This window comes from Leptosomus discolor, chromosome 1 (assembly GCF_034619465.1).
Source record: "Leptosomus discolor isolate bLepDis1 chromosome 1, bLepDis1.hap2, whole genome shotgun sequence".
NCBI classification, from domain to species: domain Eukaryota; kingdom Metazoa; phylum Chordata; class Aves; order Leptosomiformes; family Leptosomidae; genus Leptosomus; species Leptosomus discolor.
In genome coordinates, this window is record NC_141391.1 from 9,608,290 (window position 1) to 9,627,470 (window position 19,181).

The following is a 19,181-nucleotide window of genomic DNA, read 5'->3' on the forward strand; positions in this document are numbered from 1 at the left end:
CACATTTGCTGTGAAGATGATTTACTGCAGCCACCTCAGCAAATTTTCCTGTACTCTGAAATTCTTATGTCTTCACACATTCTTTTTTAATTGGCTCTACCTCATTTCACAATATTTTGTGAATAGCTGATTATGCTGAAGTCTTTTAAAAAGTCTGAGAGAAAAGAATAAGACCCAGGCTAATAAAATAATAATAAAAAAATAATAAAAATAATTTTAAAAAGTGACACCACATTGTGGTTTTATTCCTGCTAATTTACAATTTATATGGAGCTTTCATAACAAGAAATCACATACTAGAACTTCTCATGTGCATGGTTAAACATGATGTCACCTTTGACACTGACTGAATGCACCCCAGTTAACTGGGAGCTGGAGGGTGGGGTTACTAAAGCTGTCCCAGTTACAGAGCTTTTAATTATTAAGATAAGTTGTTCATGTGCAGAAGTTTCATGAAAAGTTGCCCAGAGCAAAAAGTAGTATTCTGTATATTTTTTTTTATGAATTATTAGATCAAGTGTTTGCAAACGTATTAAGAAATTTCAAGAAGTATTCCAAGTCTGATATAAAACATCTAGCCTTCTGTCTAGACTCTGCATAAAGTTTATCTTTTCTTAAACATACTTATAATGCAGCTGAATGTAAGTGGAAGACTTGCTTCAGAATGATATACAGATAGATCATTTTCAGTTAATATTTGCAGAAATTCCCTAGTATTACTACATCAGCTGATCCCAATGATCATGTGCTCTGGCCATCAGCAAAGAAGGATGAAATTATAGCCGTTGGTTTCTTGAGTTCTGGCCAGACTGTCAATGCATATCATTCTTCATAGGCAATGTTTTATTCTGGTAACATAGCATTCACCATCAGGCAAATTTCTGTGGGCAAGATTTTCCCTTTGAGAACTTCTGCCCATTGCTGTTTATGTCACCATGCAGCGTTGTGGTGGTTTGGTCCTGGCCAGATGCCAGGTGCCCACCAAAGCCACTCTATCACTCTCACCCCCACTCAGCTGGACAGGGGAGAGAGAATGTAACAACAGGCACGTGGGTCAGATAAAGACAGTTTAATGAAGCAAAAGCTGCGCGCGGAAGCAAAAGCAAAACCAAAGATCTTATTCTCTACTTCCCATCAGCAGGCAATGTCCAGCCACTTTCTGGGAAGTAGGGCTCCGGTACGCATAGCAGTTGCTCCGGACAACAAACGCAAAATGAATGTCCCCCCCATCTTCCTGTTTTCCCCAGCTTATATTGCTGAGCGGACGTCATGTGGTATGGAATATCCCTTTGGTCTGTCTGGGTCAGCTGTCCTGGCTAGAGCCCCTCCCAAGTTTTTACCCACCCCGCGCCTACTGGGGAAATGTTGGGGAAACAGCCTTGGTGCTGTGTGAGCCCGACTCAGCAGCAGTCAAAACACTGGTGTGTTATCAGCTACCACTGCACAGCACGGTGAGGGCTGCATCTCAGGCAGACCCGTTACACTGTCCACCCCTTATTCCATACCACTTGTGTCATGCTCAGCAATAATCCCGGTCCACGTCTGATGTACTTGCATCTGATAACCTGCAGTTATCTTTAGGTGTTAATATGCTCCTCTTTCTCCCCTGTATCCAGACTCACTCCACCTTGAAGTCTCACAATTTTCATCATAAGCCAACTCTACCTCCTCGAACTGTCATGATTATGTCTTCTACTTTGATTTCCTTTGAATTTCTTAAAATCTTTGTCATGCTATTGCAATCAGAAAGAGTGGATGGTTGTTATTGTGGTATATTGGTTCCTAGGTGCGAAAGCTGTAATTTTGATCTGTATTACAATTACCAGTGTTTTTAGGCCAGATGCTTTTCCCTTGTTTGAAGAAGTTAACAGACAAGGCAAAGCCCAGTGAGGGAATTCAGAGTGACAAATGAAATCATCTCACACAGAAGATCAGAGTCCCAGTGGGGTCTAAAACTCAGGTTTCCAAGTTCACAGAGTATGACTGTACTCATAAGGCATCTCTAGTCACATCTCAATTAATACTTCCTGTGAATCAAAATGGAGCAAATCCAAAAACAAAATAGTTGGTACTGAAGACCCGACTTCCATGTTATATATGAGGGTTTTGACAAGGAAGAAGTTCTTTCATAGTAGCTCTAGTTCAGTCCCGTGAACTGAACACCCACTGATGGCTGGCACATTTTAGTTTTCCTCCAAAAGGAATCAGCTTGCAAAGTCAGAAATTACCCTGTGATGTGAGTCACAGCATGAACCAAAAGGACTGTTGGGAGATTCACTTCAAAAGTATATTGCTGATCCTCATTCAAATGCTAGTTCTTGGTTCAAATAAGTAAATAAAAGATCAAAATGCGTAAGGCATTTCCCAGAAACAAGAGTTAAGATCTTTTCCCCATCTTGCAGACCTGATAAACTGCGACAATATTGGGAAAACACTGAGGATCAGCACAACAAACGTATTTGTCACAGCCCTTTTTATTTGATTATTAAATTGTAAAGATGTTTTAATATGTCTCCACTCTTCTTCCTCATCCTACAGCTTCCAGAAACTGTGAGAACCAAGTCAAAGAGAGAGAACAGAGAGGTTTTATACTGTGGGTTAAATAGCAGAACTAGCATCAGGTTAAGAAATAAATTGAGAGGGGAAAGTATGTTTCTGCTTTTATTTTCCCGGAAAATCCTAGAGAAGGATCAGATGGTGGAGTTGTCTTTTATTAGGAGTCCTTACAAGTAGGGAGGAAGCTTGGCTGTCAAGGTGCTGAGAAGGGCTACCAACATCAGAGCTGAGGTATGGACAGGCTACCAAAATAAAAATTAAACGAGACACTCATCGTCCGATATTTCCCATTTGGGGTCTGGTCTCTGTGACCTCTTCTCAAAGGCCATATTTTAAGCACCCTCCAAAATAACAGCAGTCCACAGACCTTCACTGTGCAAGTCTGACTGTATATTATTGATTATTTACCAAATCCTTTTGTAAAGATTACAGCTTGTATTGTCTTGGCTCCTATCAATAAAATAACATGTTCTACAGAGAAAAACAATGTTAAATGGCTGATCATATGATGAGATACAATAGCCTGTTTTTTCTTAGGAACCTGTAAGTATAGAGATCAAAAATGAAAATAAAGTGCATAAATTTTTTCCACATGAATAAACGTACATACATAAATGTCTGCAGGTATTACGTTGCCTTTTAACAGCCAGACACAACGGACACAGAAATTTAAAAATATAAAGCAATTAAGCAGTACATTTGCTGACAGGCTGCATTAGCTACATGGCAGGAGTTTTAATTTAGCTTATTCTAATTTCGTCTTTGCTATGCCTTTGAAATATATTAGCACTCCTTTACATGTTTTCCTAAGCCCTTGTCTAAAAAGCTGAACGTAAATGAAGTGAAAGTAGGTACTTTGATCTTCAGTCTTACTGGAAAAAGAATTATACGCATTGTCATATCAGCATGTGATTTCCTCTTGAATATACAGGCTTTGCTGATCCACGGACTGCAATATCAAACATATCTCAAAGCGGTTTGCATAATGCACTTCACATCTACATGAATGGCTCCATGTCCCAAGTACAAGGCTCTGCAAATGATCCTATCTTTGTACTACACCATGCATTTGTTGATAGGTGAGTTTAATTCTTCTTAGTAAACCTAATTTATTTTGTGTTTTTACAGTGTGCTTTTCACCTACATTTCAAAACTGCAAATATTTTACATGCCTTTGCACGCACAGCATTTTCAGACATGTACAACTTAGCTCTGCTATTATTTGAAAGCAAGTGTCTTTCCTAACCTATCTGTATGTTCACTGGATTAAACATAATTTGAAAAGTTGACAAATGCATTCAGCTTTTGTTACCAGGGTAAAAATAGTTCTTCAATGATGTCACAGTGATTAATATATATGGATGTTTATGTCAGGAAGTTTGGACCAAAAGTGTGTGACTCATTTTAACACAACTATAATCAGTTGGAGCAATTCCTTTACATTCTAAATGTCAGTGCTGGTTTAATTTCTATTCCATAAGGAAAATACAAGTGTGCTATTCATAAATAAAGAAGAAAAAAATCTGTATTTCAGTGTGACAAACAAAATTTTGACTGTCTCTTGATGAAAGAGAAGAGTACAGCTGTGCAGAATGAAAGGAAAGAAAACAGAAGGATATCATGTTTATTAATAAGAAAGGATAGAGGAGCACAGTTTTGCAAGAAATGTGTGAAATTGCTGCATTAAGGACAGAATTCCAAGATTTAATGGTGACCCTAAAAAATTCTTACCAATCTTCCTCTACTTTCCCACCATGCTCTGACTGCGACTTGGCTACTGCAATGCTGTGACCAAAAACACTGTCACCCTGTACAAACTTTTAGAACTCTTTCACAAATTCGTATGCTCAGAAAACTCCTGACTGAGACCCTGCCTGCATGCAGCAAGGTGCTTATTCAGATGAAAACTAAAAGGCTTCTTTATTTGGGTTACTGAGGCATGCAGCACAGGAGGGATGCAGATTGCATCTTGCAGACATCAACTTGCAGTGAAGTTCTTTACTTTCAGGCAGTTCACACCGAAACTCTTATATAAAACTTTATCTTACTTAAGCAAAAAGCTAGTAGGTGTAAAAAGACAAATTTGAAGTTGGGCTTTTTCTGCTCAGTTTATATATTTAGTGAGCCTAATAGTTGTATTCTTCATACTTTATCCACCCAGAAATAGGGAATCAAGTCTAAGCAGGTCACCCAGGTGTCACTGGAACAGTTCCTTCAAAGAGTGACCCGCCTGTCTTCTGTTCCTAATACCGTAGGGTATAATTAGCCTTCTGGAGGTGTCAGTTTTGAAACCCTGTTCTGTGAAAAGCTTTTCTTCAGAATATTTTAAAAGTTGAACAGTGTAGCTTAGCTGTGATTTAACATATCCACCCATTGACTGCTTGACAGGATGGAGGCACAAGGGTTTCAGGTGTGGTTACAAATTTTGGGTTTGAGCCTGCAAATTAACTTTCCAACACCTAGGCCACTAAAAAATAGATCAATTGAATATTCAGAGAAAAGGAACACAGAAGAGAAAGTATTGTGCTCTGCGATATCAAAAGAATAGTTTTCCTTAGGCATTCACACTAATATAAGAGCTAAGCATCTCTTAGCTCCCACTCATTGAAGGGCTTAAGCAGCACCTTGGTCTTCATGTTGACCCATCCCACAGGGGAATTTCAATCATAGTCATTATGGGTCGCTGGAAATACTTTTCATAACCATAGTTGTTATCTGTTTTAGAAGGCAAAATTATTTGCAAAAGATAACGTCATTAAATCCTAGTAGTGTTGAGGAAATAAATCACTGCATAGGTACTGTGGGGCCGATACAGATATTCATGATGCAGCTTCATCACATCTGTGGCAGAAAGAACGTTACCAGCGCTCTGCAGCTGCTGTGCATATGGGCTTTAGTACACATGGATGTAAAAACTGATAATAATGCTGTCTTTTGTATAAATGACAGAAATGCATTAGCATGATTAAGGTTACTTAGCAGCCTTATCCATGACAGATTAATCATGCTTTTAGATATAATTAATAAGTATGTGACTGATAGGTACGTACAGCACATTTTAAAAAACCCTCTCCTACATAGACGTTTAATCTGAAGGGCAGCAAAGAAGTTCTTTTCTGAGAGGCAAGCAAGAATATAAAGAACGGAGGAAGCAGGAGAAACAGTCTCCAATGCAGCAGAAGCATTTCTTTTGGTCCATATCAACTTTTGTCATTTGGACAGAACACTTTTGAGACAATTGTTATCACTACATTGTGCCAACGGGCTTTTAACTAAATCTTCTGCTGAGGAAAACATTTCTTCCAGGCCTTGGTGAGGACATGGAGGGTTGTGAGATAGGGTTTACCGGCAAAGGGTGTAAAAAGACTGGACACCAGCAACCACAGGTCTGCTGGGTCTTGCAAAGGCAGGGAACAGCTCTGTGTCAAGAAATCAAGAATGGTCCAGGACTTTGAGCATCCATGTATGACTCAGAAGAGGGATTCCTCACTCCATGGCAAATTCCTTGGGTGAAACTGTGTAGTTTGTTCTCCAAAACTCACATCTCCTCGAGATGTGTTTCCTTCCCATTGATTTCAACAAGACTTTTGAGGAGCTGTTGCTCTGAGCTTCAGCTAACCCATCTGTAAAGTGGGTGATATTAGATGCCCACGCAACAGGGACGCTGTCAGGGTAAATGCATTAACGACTGTGAAATGCTCAGTTAAGACCATAATAGGAGTGATAGAAGTAAGGCAATAGATCATTGGAACTGATTTTACATAGAAACATATGGTACAGAGGAGGATAAACAAGTGTATACGAAGTGTGCTGACAGGTGTGAGCCAAATGTTAGGGGCTGCTTTCCAAACTGGGCAACAATCAGCCTCCTATCTGCCACCCCCCAACCTTTCCTACCCAGGCCGGACGCACAAAGTGAGGGAAGGATGGATGGAGCAGAGGTGTAGTTGAGATCTCTCAGGTGAAAAGCAAAGCATTTGCTTACAAACGCTGCCCTCTTTTTTTTTAGGCCATTCCCTTTCAGCAGTGCAGAACTATGAAGGTACCCAGGCAGCAGCTTTCTTAGCAATGGTAAATCAGGCTCCTTGTCTTTTTATTTGCTAGCTAGAAGACCTAGGGATCAAACCCCAGTGCTTGGTAAAAACAGGCGACTACCCTGAAAATTATTAATTGTTAATTGAATGGCTTAAAAAAAAAGGAAGGGGGGGGGGGGGAGAGATGCAACAAAATATACATTCAGCAAAAATTAGAGCTTTTTTAGCTCTCTGAAGCATTTCTCTTAATTGCAAATCTCTTTGCTATTCAGATATGCTCTACAGTCAGCACAAGGGAATAACAAGGGAGGAGTCAACCCACTCAAGCTGGAAGGAGCAGCTGCACAAGCAGTGAAAGCAAGGGCCCACAGTTCCACTTGAGCTCACTAGGGTGTTTTCTTTGCTCTGAAAAGGAACTCTTTCTTCTGTGCTGACTCTTTCAGGCCCTTCATTCTTATAGCCACATAGTATTTTTATCTGTTCTCCCTGCATTTCTGTCCTTTGAATGTTTCTTCCATCTTCCTTCTCATCCGTTCTGTGCCTCTCCTCTTCTTGACTTCTACATCCCACCTAAAAAACTCCCCTTGCAAACTGCAAGAAAAACTAAATAGCCATGGGGAAAATAGGTTATCATTAAAGATCTCCATAGTACTTCATACCTGTACAGCAGCTAATGCAATAGACCCCAGTTCTCATCTCGTTTTAAAGTTCTGCAGTAATGGACAGAGTTTATTACAATAATATGGACGACTTTTAAGGCCCTGATTTTAGAAGAAGAAATTTAGAACTGATTTTCTAGAGACACACAATAGGGTGTAGGATTTCAGTCTCTTGCATCTCTAAAGCCTAGTGTTGTTAGACTATTTGTACAGCTAGACCCAGATTGTCAGTTTTAGTGACACCACCACGACAGAACCATTTTCTCCAGCTTTCATGAGTAACGACACAGCTCAGAATACTGCTGTAACCGTCATTGCATTAACTCAATGCTCTGCCCAGATGTTCCTCTCCATTCATACCCTTTTACTATTTCTTTGCTCTCTGTCACATCAGATGAACTGCTGGTCTCTATTTTCAAGGCCCTTCACTGCCCATCCCCAAATCATTCTTTATTCATTGTTAAGGAACTCACTCACTCCTCCAGTAAGTTCATTATATCAATCTCGATTGTATGTCTGTTTGTCATTCAGACAAGTCCCTTCATACTCCTGGTTGGGCATTGTTCACCCTATTTATCCACAGCTTCTTCCATTTGACATGACATTTACAGAAAAGCTCAGACATTAGTAAGCTGAAACTTTCACTTAGTTGATGGGCCATTGCAGTCCCACTACACGGCTGCCTAGTCCTCCTCCCATCCATTTGTATCTGTCTGTTGTCCCCTGTCCTATGTGTATATTATAAGCTTTGTCATTAAGGGACTGTCTAATTGTGCGGGTCTGTGCAGTGCCTGGCATGTTCTTAGCCTCTGACTATGGCTCAAAGGTATCAGAGCACCGTGAGAAACAGGAGATAGCAACTGCTTCATTTACAGTCATATGAAATGTCAATGAGAGGAGACAGCTGGACATTTTTACACTGTTCTTGTTGCTTCAGTTACTCTTTTGCTTGCTATTACACAGGACTAAATTTTTGCATCAGAGTCAAAACCTTCAGAGGTGGGAGTGTGTGCGTGTGTATTTGTGTGTGTGTACATGCTCTCTGATAAAAGTAATCCTTGTCAAGAATAAAATCACCTAGGGAATGGAGACACTCTCATATATAGCCGCTTATGTACATGGACACATTCATGTAGGTGCAGAAGAAACTCTCCTGTGCACCAGCTTCAGAACACAGTGAAAATGCCACAAATTCTGCCTAATCAAGGCAAATGTCTCTGTGCTGTTCAGCAACATCAGCTGCCATAGACTCCTCTGCAGGATACTAAAATAACCCCTTCTGCTTCAGTGGCAGGCTGGAGCTGGAAGCTTTAGGAAATGCCAGACTCTGGCTTACCTGAGAATCTAACAATAAAATGATCCTTATCAGTTTGCTTATCAGTAAAGTGTTAAGCTGAAAAGCATATATGAAGTAAGCTGTTCAAAATTATATTAGAACTCAAAATCTACACATCCAGATCTACATGCCAGCAACACCCCATTGCCTAAGTCAGACAGCTTCAGTCCCTGTGGAATCAATATACACACCTTCATGCCAGTCCCTTTTTCCACTAAAAAAAAAAAAAAAAAAAGTTACCATTATGTTAAAAGTGATTTTGTTGGAAAACACTTTAACAAGAGGAAATTTGATTTTCACTCCCAGGAGATGTCAAAATAAAAGCTTTTTATTTTTACTCTGTTTTTGAAACAGAACATTTTCATTTTCTCTTAAATGTCATCTCAGGTTTTTTAAACCAAAAAATGGCATGAGAAAAACCAAGTTGTTCTCTTGTTTTGAAATGTTGACAGGAAACAAGAACTTTTTTAGCAGTTAAAAAATATTTGCTTCAAGAACTTGGAACATTTGGAGTGAAACCACTCAAAAAGTATCATTAGAAACTCTTGTAAGGCAACACTAGGTTTCCAGGCTTGTTTAATACATGAAATAAAAGTCATGCCTTACCCTGAACTGTCTCGAGTGGGAGAGAACACATACAAAGTATGAGGCCAAGGAATTGTTTTCCCCATTTGCTATATGGAAACTTAAAAGACACCAAACAAGGGACTCAAGCACACCTGAGATGGAGATTGTAATACAGTGGTATATCAGTTAATAATAAAGCAGTGTAAAAACGTAGAAATCACTGCATAAACATTAAGCATATGATCGATTTTCTTCCTTGATATGGGCACAGCAAGAGTCTTATTGCTTTCTGAGATATGTTTGCAAAAAATGGTGACACAGACAAAAAGTCGTATTTCTCTGGCGCTGAATGAACCATGGCTTGGAGACACATGAAATCTGTTTGAAAAAGGCAGGTCAAGAGGCTGCCATTAGCAATATACCTCCTTCCGTAATAACAGTAAACCCACAGTGCTTCTGCATCATGTCAGCTCAGGATCTTACAGTCTGTGTAAGACCTGTATCCTCCCAAGTGTCTGCGTAAAGGCAGCGGATGAGGTGAAGTTGTTCCCATAATTGTCCCTGGCATGGTGAAACACAGATAAAGTCCTTCCACTCAGTGAAACCATGAACATTGCTGAGCTACTGCTATGCCCAGGGGTAAGCAAGTAGAGCTCCTATGAGTGAAGCCCCTGGGATTTGCTCCTGACCTAGGGGTATTTTGCACCATTTCCAGAACAGAGATGAGATAATGGTGTGAAGCAGGACAGCTGCTAATGCTCTCAAATACTACTTTGCCTCGGAAAAGCTTTTACATTTTGCTAATGAATCTTTTGATATCCAGCAGCTGAGTGAAATCTTGTGGAAGCTGTTTGGTGTGACAGTCGTTTCTTAACTCAGGATGCACAGCCATAACCTTTAGGTTGCCTTTTGGAATTAAGCATCTGGATTATAAAGTACTACTGCACAAGAAAAAATAACTTGTGTTCACAGTGTGGCAGAGATGGGAGGAGTGGGACAGTATCAATAAGAGCTGTATGGTTTCAGTGGGACTCTATGCATATGCTGAATGCATGCAAGATAGATAGAAGAAAAAAAACACACCTCAGAAGCAGACAGGGAAGGCAGTAGGAAGCCAAGGACAGCTGGAGAAGCACTTAAATGTGATCATTGTGAAGTAGTAACACAATATCCAAAGAAGACCCTATAAGCCATTTTATCTGTAGGGCTATGAAGAGTAAAGAAGTCTGTGTAGGAAATTATCTTAGACCTTAGTCCTTCTGTCCCAGGGAGCTCCCTTGTCCTCTGGCTGTCCACTGGGTCAGTGAGAGCATCAACATTGGAGATGTTCACACCTTAACTACCTGTTAACATGCCAGCCTGAATCAGAACCATAGCTGGCAGAACTTCTGGTTTCTCCCTCTAAGGAAACACACCCTCAGCGTTGGCTAAGCTGTATTCTTCTCAAGCTACAATGCAGACATCTCCTTTTGAGCCCCACTTATAGTCAGTGGAGTCTACAGTGAAAGAGTCACTGACTAGCGAACAGCTCAGCTGCAAACTTCTCTGCTGAGGCACCTTTTTGTCTTTTGATTGGATGAGTCCACTCAAAATACTTCTTTTTATCTCTGCACAGTACCTAGTACAGGGGGTACATTTAAACTCAAATGTATTCAAGACATGTAATGCTTAAGCTGTATGACCTGTTACTTGTGTATGTAACAAGACTGAGCCTGGGACAGTTACCTCCTCACTTCCAAATCCCTTGGGGGAATTAATTACATTTTTTGCAATGCATCCTAGGTGGGAGTTGCCTATCAGATCTCTTCTCCCTGCCTTGTGTGTATTACGTAGCTCCTACTGGGAAGAGAACCATGATCAGCATAGAATCATAGAATCATTCAGGTTGGAAAAGACCTTTGAGATCATCAACTCAAACCATCAACCCTACTCTACCAAGTACACCCCTAAATCATACCGCCAAGCACCACATCTAAACGAACTTAAAACACATTAAGGGATGGTGACTCAACCACCTCCCTGTGCAGCCTATTCCGATGCCTGACAACCCTTTCAGTGAAAAAATTTTTCCTAATGTCAAGCTCCTGGTGCATCTTGAGTCTGTTCCCTCTTGTTCTATCATTATTTACCTGTGAGAAGAGATGAGCACCTACCTCTCTACAATGTCCTCTCAGGTAGCTGTAGAGAGCAATAAGGTCTCCCCTCAGCCTCCTTTTCCTAAGACTAAATAGCCCCAGTTCCCTCAGCTGGTTTTCATAAGACTTGTTCTCTAGGCCTTTCACCAGCTTTGTTGCCCTTCTCTGCGCTCTCTCCAGCACCTCAATGTCTTTCTTCTATTAAGGTGCCCAAAACTGAACACAGTATGTACAGCTACATCCTACCACGAGGCTTTGCGGCATGGCAGCAAGGTAGCCCAGCTCTCATCCTTATCTGATGCTTAACAAAATCACCTCGTTACCAGCAGCTTCTGTGCTGGAAGTCATCATGTCACAGAAACCAGCTCTGTTTTACCAGGAGGAACATCAGAGGAAGAAAACTGCTCTCCAGCAGAGCATTTCATATGAGAGTGGGCCAGGAATGACTTTGGTCACAAGCTTTGTTGGCACACACAGACTCCTACAACAAGTATGAGATACAGAGCAGATCAGTACCGAAAGGGTGGGAAACTCAAGCAAAAAAATGTTTAGAAACAAAAGAAAGGAAAGATTTGTCGAAATTTTGTTTCCCCTTGGGGATGTCTACAAATGTACAGGAGGACACACACTCCCTCTGTTACAATAAGCCCTCAGCTGGCACTGAAGTGGAGCTGCTAAGCCTCCCCTCTTAACCTCTCAGGCTTAGTAGCATGTTAACCAGAGCTACTCAGCTTGTTTGATGGAGCTGACTCACACAAAGTGGGCTTAGTATGTGGGTAGAGTGAGTTCACATCTACTGCAAAATATCACATAAATATATCCATGGAAAACAGAGTGTAAGTGGGAAGGTTGGGGTGTTGCTGAGAAACACAGCTCCCCAGTATGTCTCCTTTGATATCCCTGTGTCTGGGGCTGAAAGGCAATTCATACACTAAGATACTGGAGCTGGACTCTAACATTTATTTCAGTAAGCCTGGGCAGTCCCTGCTACTGCAATTGCAAAGCACCCGAGCAGATACAGGAACAGCCTTGGCAGGTCACACCACAGGTCTGTCTAATCTGTACCATGGCTAGAGTGGTGGCTAGCAGCAAAAGTGAAGGAGGTTTTATATATATTTATCTATAGGTTTAGAGCAACCCTCCTCCAGAAGACCTCACTGCTTTGCCCATTGGACAGACAGGAGCTGAGTCTATATAGTACACCTGAGGTTGCACCCACATCTAAAGTAACCCATGTTCTTAAATAAGTCCTCTGACAATTCACAGCTACACCTTACAGAATCAGAGACAGCAAGAAATAAGGACAGGGAACAGGCTCTGGAGAGAAATGTTCTTTTTATCAATTAAGCATACATAAAACCTGTAGTGCTGCTGATCCACCTTGCTTTAGGGGAACAACAAAAGTTAAATAGACATCTTCTGGATTATATGTGAAATACAGTAGTTGGCAGTCTCACCTGCCATGTCATTATTCAGGCTAGATGTTTGTAATAAGCCATTCTGCTCTTAAAAATCAATAATATAGGAGGTTCAGTTCAAACAGTCTCTTTTAAAGTGTATATTTCATATCACTCTTACTGCAAGATTTCAGTTCAGCCAACGCAGTTACAGAATGGATCACTTTGTACACTACATATTATGCAAGCGATTAGTGTTTTTTAAAAGGAAAGGTTACTTTGCCCTGAAATTTGGCAAAAGCCGCATGGTTAGTCTTCACCTATTCTCTTAACACTGGAGGAGGAGAAAGCTCTCTCTGTGACACAGCGATCAAGACAAGCTCTGATGCAGACAGCTAGCATAGCGTTGAATTTCCTTCCTGCAGCACTTCTGCAATAATAGCTGATCTAATTGTTCAAATTGTAAAAAATCACAGGAAAACATGGTACTTTTCTCACCCACATGTAGCTACCTTCTATTCATTAAAAGAAATCATCACTTTGCTACCATAGATGTGATTTATATATTACATGCCCTTCTGCACCTCAATAATGACAATCTCTCAGTCTTAAAAGAACTGAATTACAGAGCACAGGAGTGGGTTATATAGAGTCAGTCCAGCTACCTCCACAGCAGTCCATTTTAATCTGCTTGTTATCTTTCTCTTTGTGGGAAACTAGTTATTAAACTTTGGAGCAGCTGGCATTTGTACTATCTCTTACTTCAAGTGATGCTTTTCTGTTAGCTGCCAACCATGGCAAAGATGAACCTGAGAAAGTTAACACAGTATCTGCATTTCAGGAAATGTTTTGTTGTTGGTTTTTTTGTTTTTTTTTTTTTCCATGCAGCACATGGTTGCATTTGTATTTCTTTATCCACAAAGCACACAGAACACACCATCATGTCTCATCTATATCTTGGGTTTTGCAGTGTTGGACAGTACTGGAGACCAAAATATGAATTAGAAACAAATATTTCTAGCCAAACATTGCCCTGGTTTGACAGCAAGAGTTGAAACAGCATGCTTGATGTCAGATATTTTAAGGAACAAGAACTTCTCTCCTGTACCTAGGAAGAGCTGAAAAACAGAGGCTGGCTTGACTAAGAGAAGTCATAGAGTTTAGATCAGATATCTGACCGAATCTCAGCCCAGGTAAGCCTCACCTAAACTCATAATTTCTTTCCAGCAGAGGTACAGAATAAGCTTCCACAGGAGTTACCTTGCTTTGTCAATAACTGCATTACGATGAGGTACTACCTAGTCCTACACTAGAGAATACTGACATTCGTCTGCACAGATTCCTGCACTATTTCCAACACTCAGCTCCTGCCTTTAGTGTCATGAGCAATGTGTCATGCTAAGCTTATCCATTATCTCCCTCTCCAGTAGGAATAAAGCTCTTTATGTTGTAATCCATCAGCAACTGATCAAACATAAACTAAGATCAGCATTTGCTGGTTCATCCTACCCAATTTTCTGAGAAGGCAGAAAACAAGAATATTTCTGCGAGATTCATTGACTGGGAAAGTGGGTTACAGGGCTGCTCAGCATGTTAGACTTTGTGGTATGGGAGCCTTTCCCCAGATTTATACGCAATGGGGTTGAAGCCCCAAACAGCTAAACGGGTTTCCTGGGAAGAGTTAGGCATTCCGCAATGTGACTCAAGGAAACCAGAACAGCAAAGGGGAATAGAAATGCAGGACTTCAGCAGCTCTCTCTGAGAGAGGTCCTACACCACTAGCAGCAATTTCTGCTCAGGATTATTTTATCTGAATTCTCACAATAGAGGCATGAGGAGCTGCTGCCTTTTTCATTCTAGAAGAACACCGCATGATTATTGGAGCAACGACTGGAAGCTGTGTAGCCCTCTGCACCCAAATAAGCATGTTGAGCATGAATGAAAGATCCAACTGCATCTTCTCTGGGTAGAAGTATCAAGCTGTTTGAGAGTAGGGAAGATCTACAGAGGGATCTGGATAGGCTGGATCACTGGGCCAAGGCCAATTCCATGAGTTTCAATAAGGCCACGTGCTGGGTCCTGCACTTCAACCACAACAACCCCCAGCAGCGCTACAGGCCTGAGGAGGAGTGGCTGGAGAGCTGCCAGGCACAGAGGGACCTGGGGGTGTTGATCAAAAGGCGGCTGAACATGAGCCAGCAGTGTGCCCAGGTGGCCAAGAAGGCCAATGTCATCCTGGCCTGGATCAGGAACAGTGTTGTCAGCAGGAGCAGGGAGGTGATCATTCCCCTGTACTTGGTACTGGTGAGGCCGCACCTCGAATCCTGGGTGCAGTTTTGGGCCCCTCTCTACAAGAAAGACATTGAGGTGCTGGAGAGGGTACAGAGATGGGCTACCAAGCTAGTAAAGGATTTGGAGCATGTCTCATATGAGGAACAGCTGAGGGATCTGGGGCTATTTAGCCTGGAGAAGAGAAGGCTGAGGGGAGACCTGATCGCTCTCTGCAACTACCTGAAAGGAAGGTGTAGCGAGGAGGGGGTTGGTCTGTTCTCCTTAGTAACAAGCGATAGAACGAGGGGAAATGGCCTTAAGCTGCACCAGGGGAGGTTCAGGCTGGATATTAGGAAGAATTTCTTTACTGAAAGGGTTGTCAGGCATTGGAACAGCCTGCCCAGGGAGCTGTTCGAGTCACCATCCCTGGAGGTGTTTAAGAGACGGGTAGATGTTGCACTTAGGGACATGGTTTAGTGGTGTTGATAGAGCTAGGGCAAAGGTTGGACTCAATGATCCTGAAGGACTCTTCCAATCGAAACTGTTCTATGATTCTATCATTCTTCAAATGACTATGAATGCTCACATTGTAAAGAGGAACAGTTTCAGCTGGAAAGGCTGAAGACCCTTCTTTTCCCCTATTCCCACAGATGTGGGATTTGAGGAATTTTAAAGATAAGGGGGGAAAGCACTCTAAATCACATTGATGGAGGGAATATTAAAAATATCCCATAACCCTAGCAGCTGCAATAACTTTGAAGCGAAGTGGGACACGGGCAAAGAAAGTGGCATTGCTTGTTTCTTAGATGAGATTGGTTGTGTGGGACTATAACTTCACCATCTCCCTCCCTCTTGTTTGCTTTATCTGACACTTTCCAAGCACCCAGTTTGTGCAGTGACATAAATGAGAACAGAGGAGATGGAAGGAAGTGCAGATGCTTGTAGTGGGATGGTGAAGCAGAGCAGTGCCAAGATCCTCAGGCACCACATGGCTCCCCAGCTCTGGTGGTACTTTGTAACGGGTGGGAAGGTGTCAGCATGGTGCACATTATTATGCCTCATCCAGAGAATGTCCTTTAGGAGGCACCCTGCAGGCAATATCAATCTAGCTGGATAAGTAAGTGGCTTCATGTCACCTGCGCATTGCCACTCAATGTTGCAGGCAGTCTATTCCACCATGGTCCACAAACAAATAACCTTTTGGTTCAGGAGATGGAGTAAAGGGAAACAATAAAGTAGGCCAGACCTTTCCTGAAAAAGAATATGCATATTTCAGAGACATAGAATCGATCTACATGGGAATACCTACTTGAAAAAACCCCAACAAAACAAATCCAAACCCAAACAAAACCCATTCTTTTTTTGACTGTTTTGTGCAAGTCTGTATTTAAAAGTTAGGGATTGACAAGTCTAGAAGCCCAAAGGTGGTATGGCTACCACAGCTCCATGATCTTGGGTCCAACCAGTAGTGAGGCTGAGCATATATTCCCAATAGGCACACATACACACAATATTTATATATTTGCATACATATATATATACATATGTGCTTGATAAGCTACACAGATCAACACAAAAAATACAGCACTCACACAAATTCCAACAGCACCAACAACCTCTTGCCCTCTTTGGCTGACCAAGATGAAAGCCAGGTATGGGAAAACATATACATATATATAGATACATACATACACATATATAGATACGAACATACACATATATAGATATGAACATACACAGTCTGGATTCCCCAGTAAATGGCCTCAAGCACCCAGTCTATCCATTAACTGCCCCTGGATCTCCTGATCTCCCAGTTGCCTTGCCCACAGGCAGACACACACATGCACACATGCACAAACAGGTCTCTCCGGTACAGCTGGTCCAGGGACTGGCATAGAAGTAACTTGTCAGCAGTAGTGCAAGGATTTGTGGAAGAAGTGTTGTGCCCCAGGCTGCTTGCTGCATGCTGCAGTTTGGAAGTGATGGTGGAAGCCTGGATATTCCTCAGCAGCTGGGATTAGACACAGAGTGAGCACTGTAACCCAGGGCAGTCCTCAGCAGTGATTCAGCTGTGAGGGAGACATAGCCTCAGAGGCCTTGGATGGGTTTCTTACAATAAATGAGGGCAGCGTCTTAATTTTTAATCAGACACTTGCATTACGACCAGAGTAATTTGTTTACAACCTGTCTGAGAGTCCCTGTAGTGTCTTTAGCCAACTCAAAACAAAAAGAAAAAGAAGGACACTGCAATATAACTGCATAGATTGGCAAAGAGTACAGTGCCTTGACTTTACAATCTCAGCATCAGCAGCTCTTCTAGGGCTGAAGCACCGATGTTTCTCCCAAATGCTTGGGATGGGAATTACCTGAGTTGACTTTGTAATACCAGCTGACTACTGCCAACTTTTAAAGTGATGACTACTGTGAAATCACAGTCCTTGGACTGGCATTTCATCTTTCCTCACTTTGTTTCCTTTTCCCTTTCTTTCCAAATGCAAATACATGTTGCTTGCCAGATTTCTTCTACAGAATGTCCGATCTCATGATACTGAAATAAATTATATAAGTGAGCTCTAAGCAACAACGTTCTGCCTTTCTTCTGCCATAGTCAGCCTGATCTAGCCTCAGTCTCAAATGACAGATGAGAAATGAAACTGTCTGTGACAAATCTGGCACAACTAGTGGCATGGCTTCACATTTGAATGCGATAAAGTTATTAGTGGCTTACAAAGTTGCCTAGCAGCTGAACCATTAGTACTGTGTGTGAAGGCTTAGCTGAAGCAAGGATTTGTCAGGCTGCTGAGAAACAGAGGGCACAGTTTCACTGTTGTTTTAAATCAGCTTAACCTGGCATATAGATTAAGAAGAAGAAACAATCCTGCTCACCAATTAGTGCTACCTAGAGATGCTCACCTCTGTTCCTCCCTTTTGCCGGTACTGCCAACATGCTAAAGTGTAATGAATCGGGTCTGTGACTTTATCTCACCTCAGCTATCCCAGAACAAATGAAAACAAATGAAGTGTTCGGTTTTAAACCAAATCAGTTCCTTAACGCTGGTTATGGTGTGGTTGTGCAAATGCTTACAAGGAAAGTCAGGTCAAGAAGGTTGGAGGCAGGAGGAAAGCAGGACTATGTCCTCTGTAGTGGTACAGACATAGAGTGACCATGAACCTTCGCCATAAGGTGCTGTAGTCCTTCCACTGGGGACATCTGCAGTGTCACACATGTTTCTGGTTATGTGGCAGAGGAATTCATATAGAGGAGCTGAAACATTTTCCTTCTTTCCCTCTCTCCAGCTGTCCTTAATTGCAAAGTAAAACACACTAGATTAAACTTTTAGAAAATCTTCCTGAAGGGCCAGTTATGTTTACACTCTGTGTCAGTGTCTCTGAGGAGGCTCAATACAAGGAAATCTTTAATAACAGCTATTTAAGATCTGGTTTCTCCTTCTACACTGCAATCAGTCAAGCGTAGCTCTGCTCACGACTGTGGAGACACACTGTTGGGAAACGTGTCTTAGAAGAGACACTTTTCAAAATGATAAAGAAAATGGCTACTCTTACTGGTTTACTCTACTTTTTCTAGGTTTTAAGATCACCTTCATGTGAGCGGTGTCTTTTTTCAGAAAACACAGCACTATCTGTAACAGTATGAAGTTAGCCAGCCTATAAACATCAGTGCTGTTATACTCTGCTTGGTATTTCCCACTGGCAACATAAACCCATTTATTTCTTGACTCATCCTTTCATTAGCTGTAATCCCATTACATATATTATTTATAGAATAATATGAATCCAGAAATATATATTGGAGGTCTTTTTTAATTATCCTCAATTCAATCTTATTTTTCCCCCCATTCTTTAAAAAAAGTGGGATTTTTTTTCAAATTAATTTTCCAATAAGGCTCATTTCATTTCACCTTGTATAATCTGGTACGTATGGATCAGAACAAGGAAAATATTCTGGTCTATTTTTATGCAATTAAATGGAAGTGATATATCCATGTCTTTTATAGATGGCTTTAATTTTCTTTGTAAAAGCACCTTATCACACTAAAATTCTTTGTGAAAGCAAAGTATATTTCCCCTGAAAGAAAATTTAAACTACCAAAGCATCAACATACCAGATGGGAGTCTTTATTACTTTTTACCAAATACCATCTCTTTAGACCTATCAGTGCTGGCATACACAAGTATTAAGCTCATTAATAGTCAGAGAGATCTGT

General features: G+C 41.3%; 1 protein-coding gene across 1 annotated transcript in view; it reads left to right on the plus strand.

Moving 5' to 3' along the window:
* Window positions 1-19,181, plus strand: part of TYR (tyrosinase) — a 50,334-nt gene that overhangs the window by 17,332 nt on the left and 13,821 nt on the right. The window contains exon 3 of the mRNA XM_009948068.2: window positions 3,488-3,635. Within this exon, the coding sequence (XP_009946370.1) occupies window positions 3,488-3,635 (148 nt within the window). The remainder of the gene's footprint in view (window positions 1-3,487; window positions 3,636-19,181) is intronic.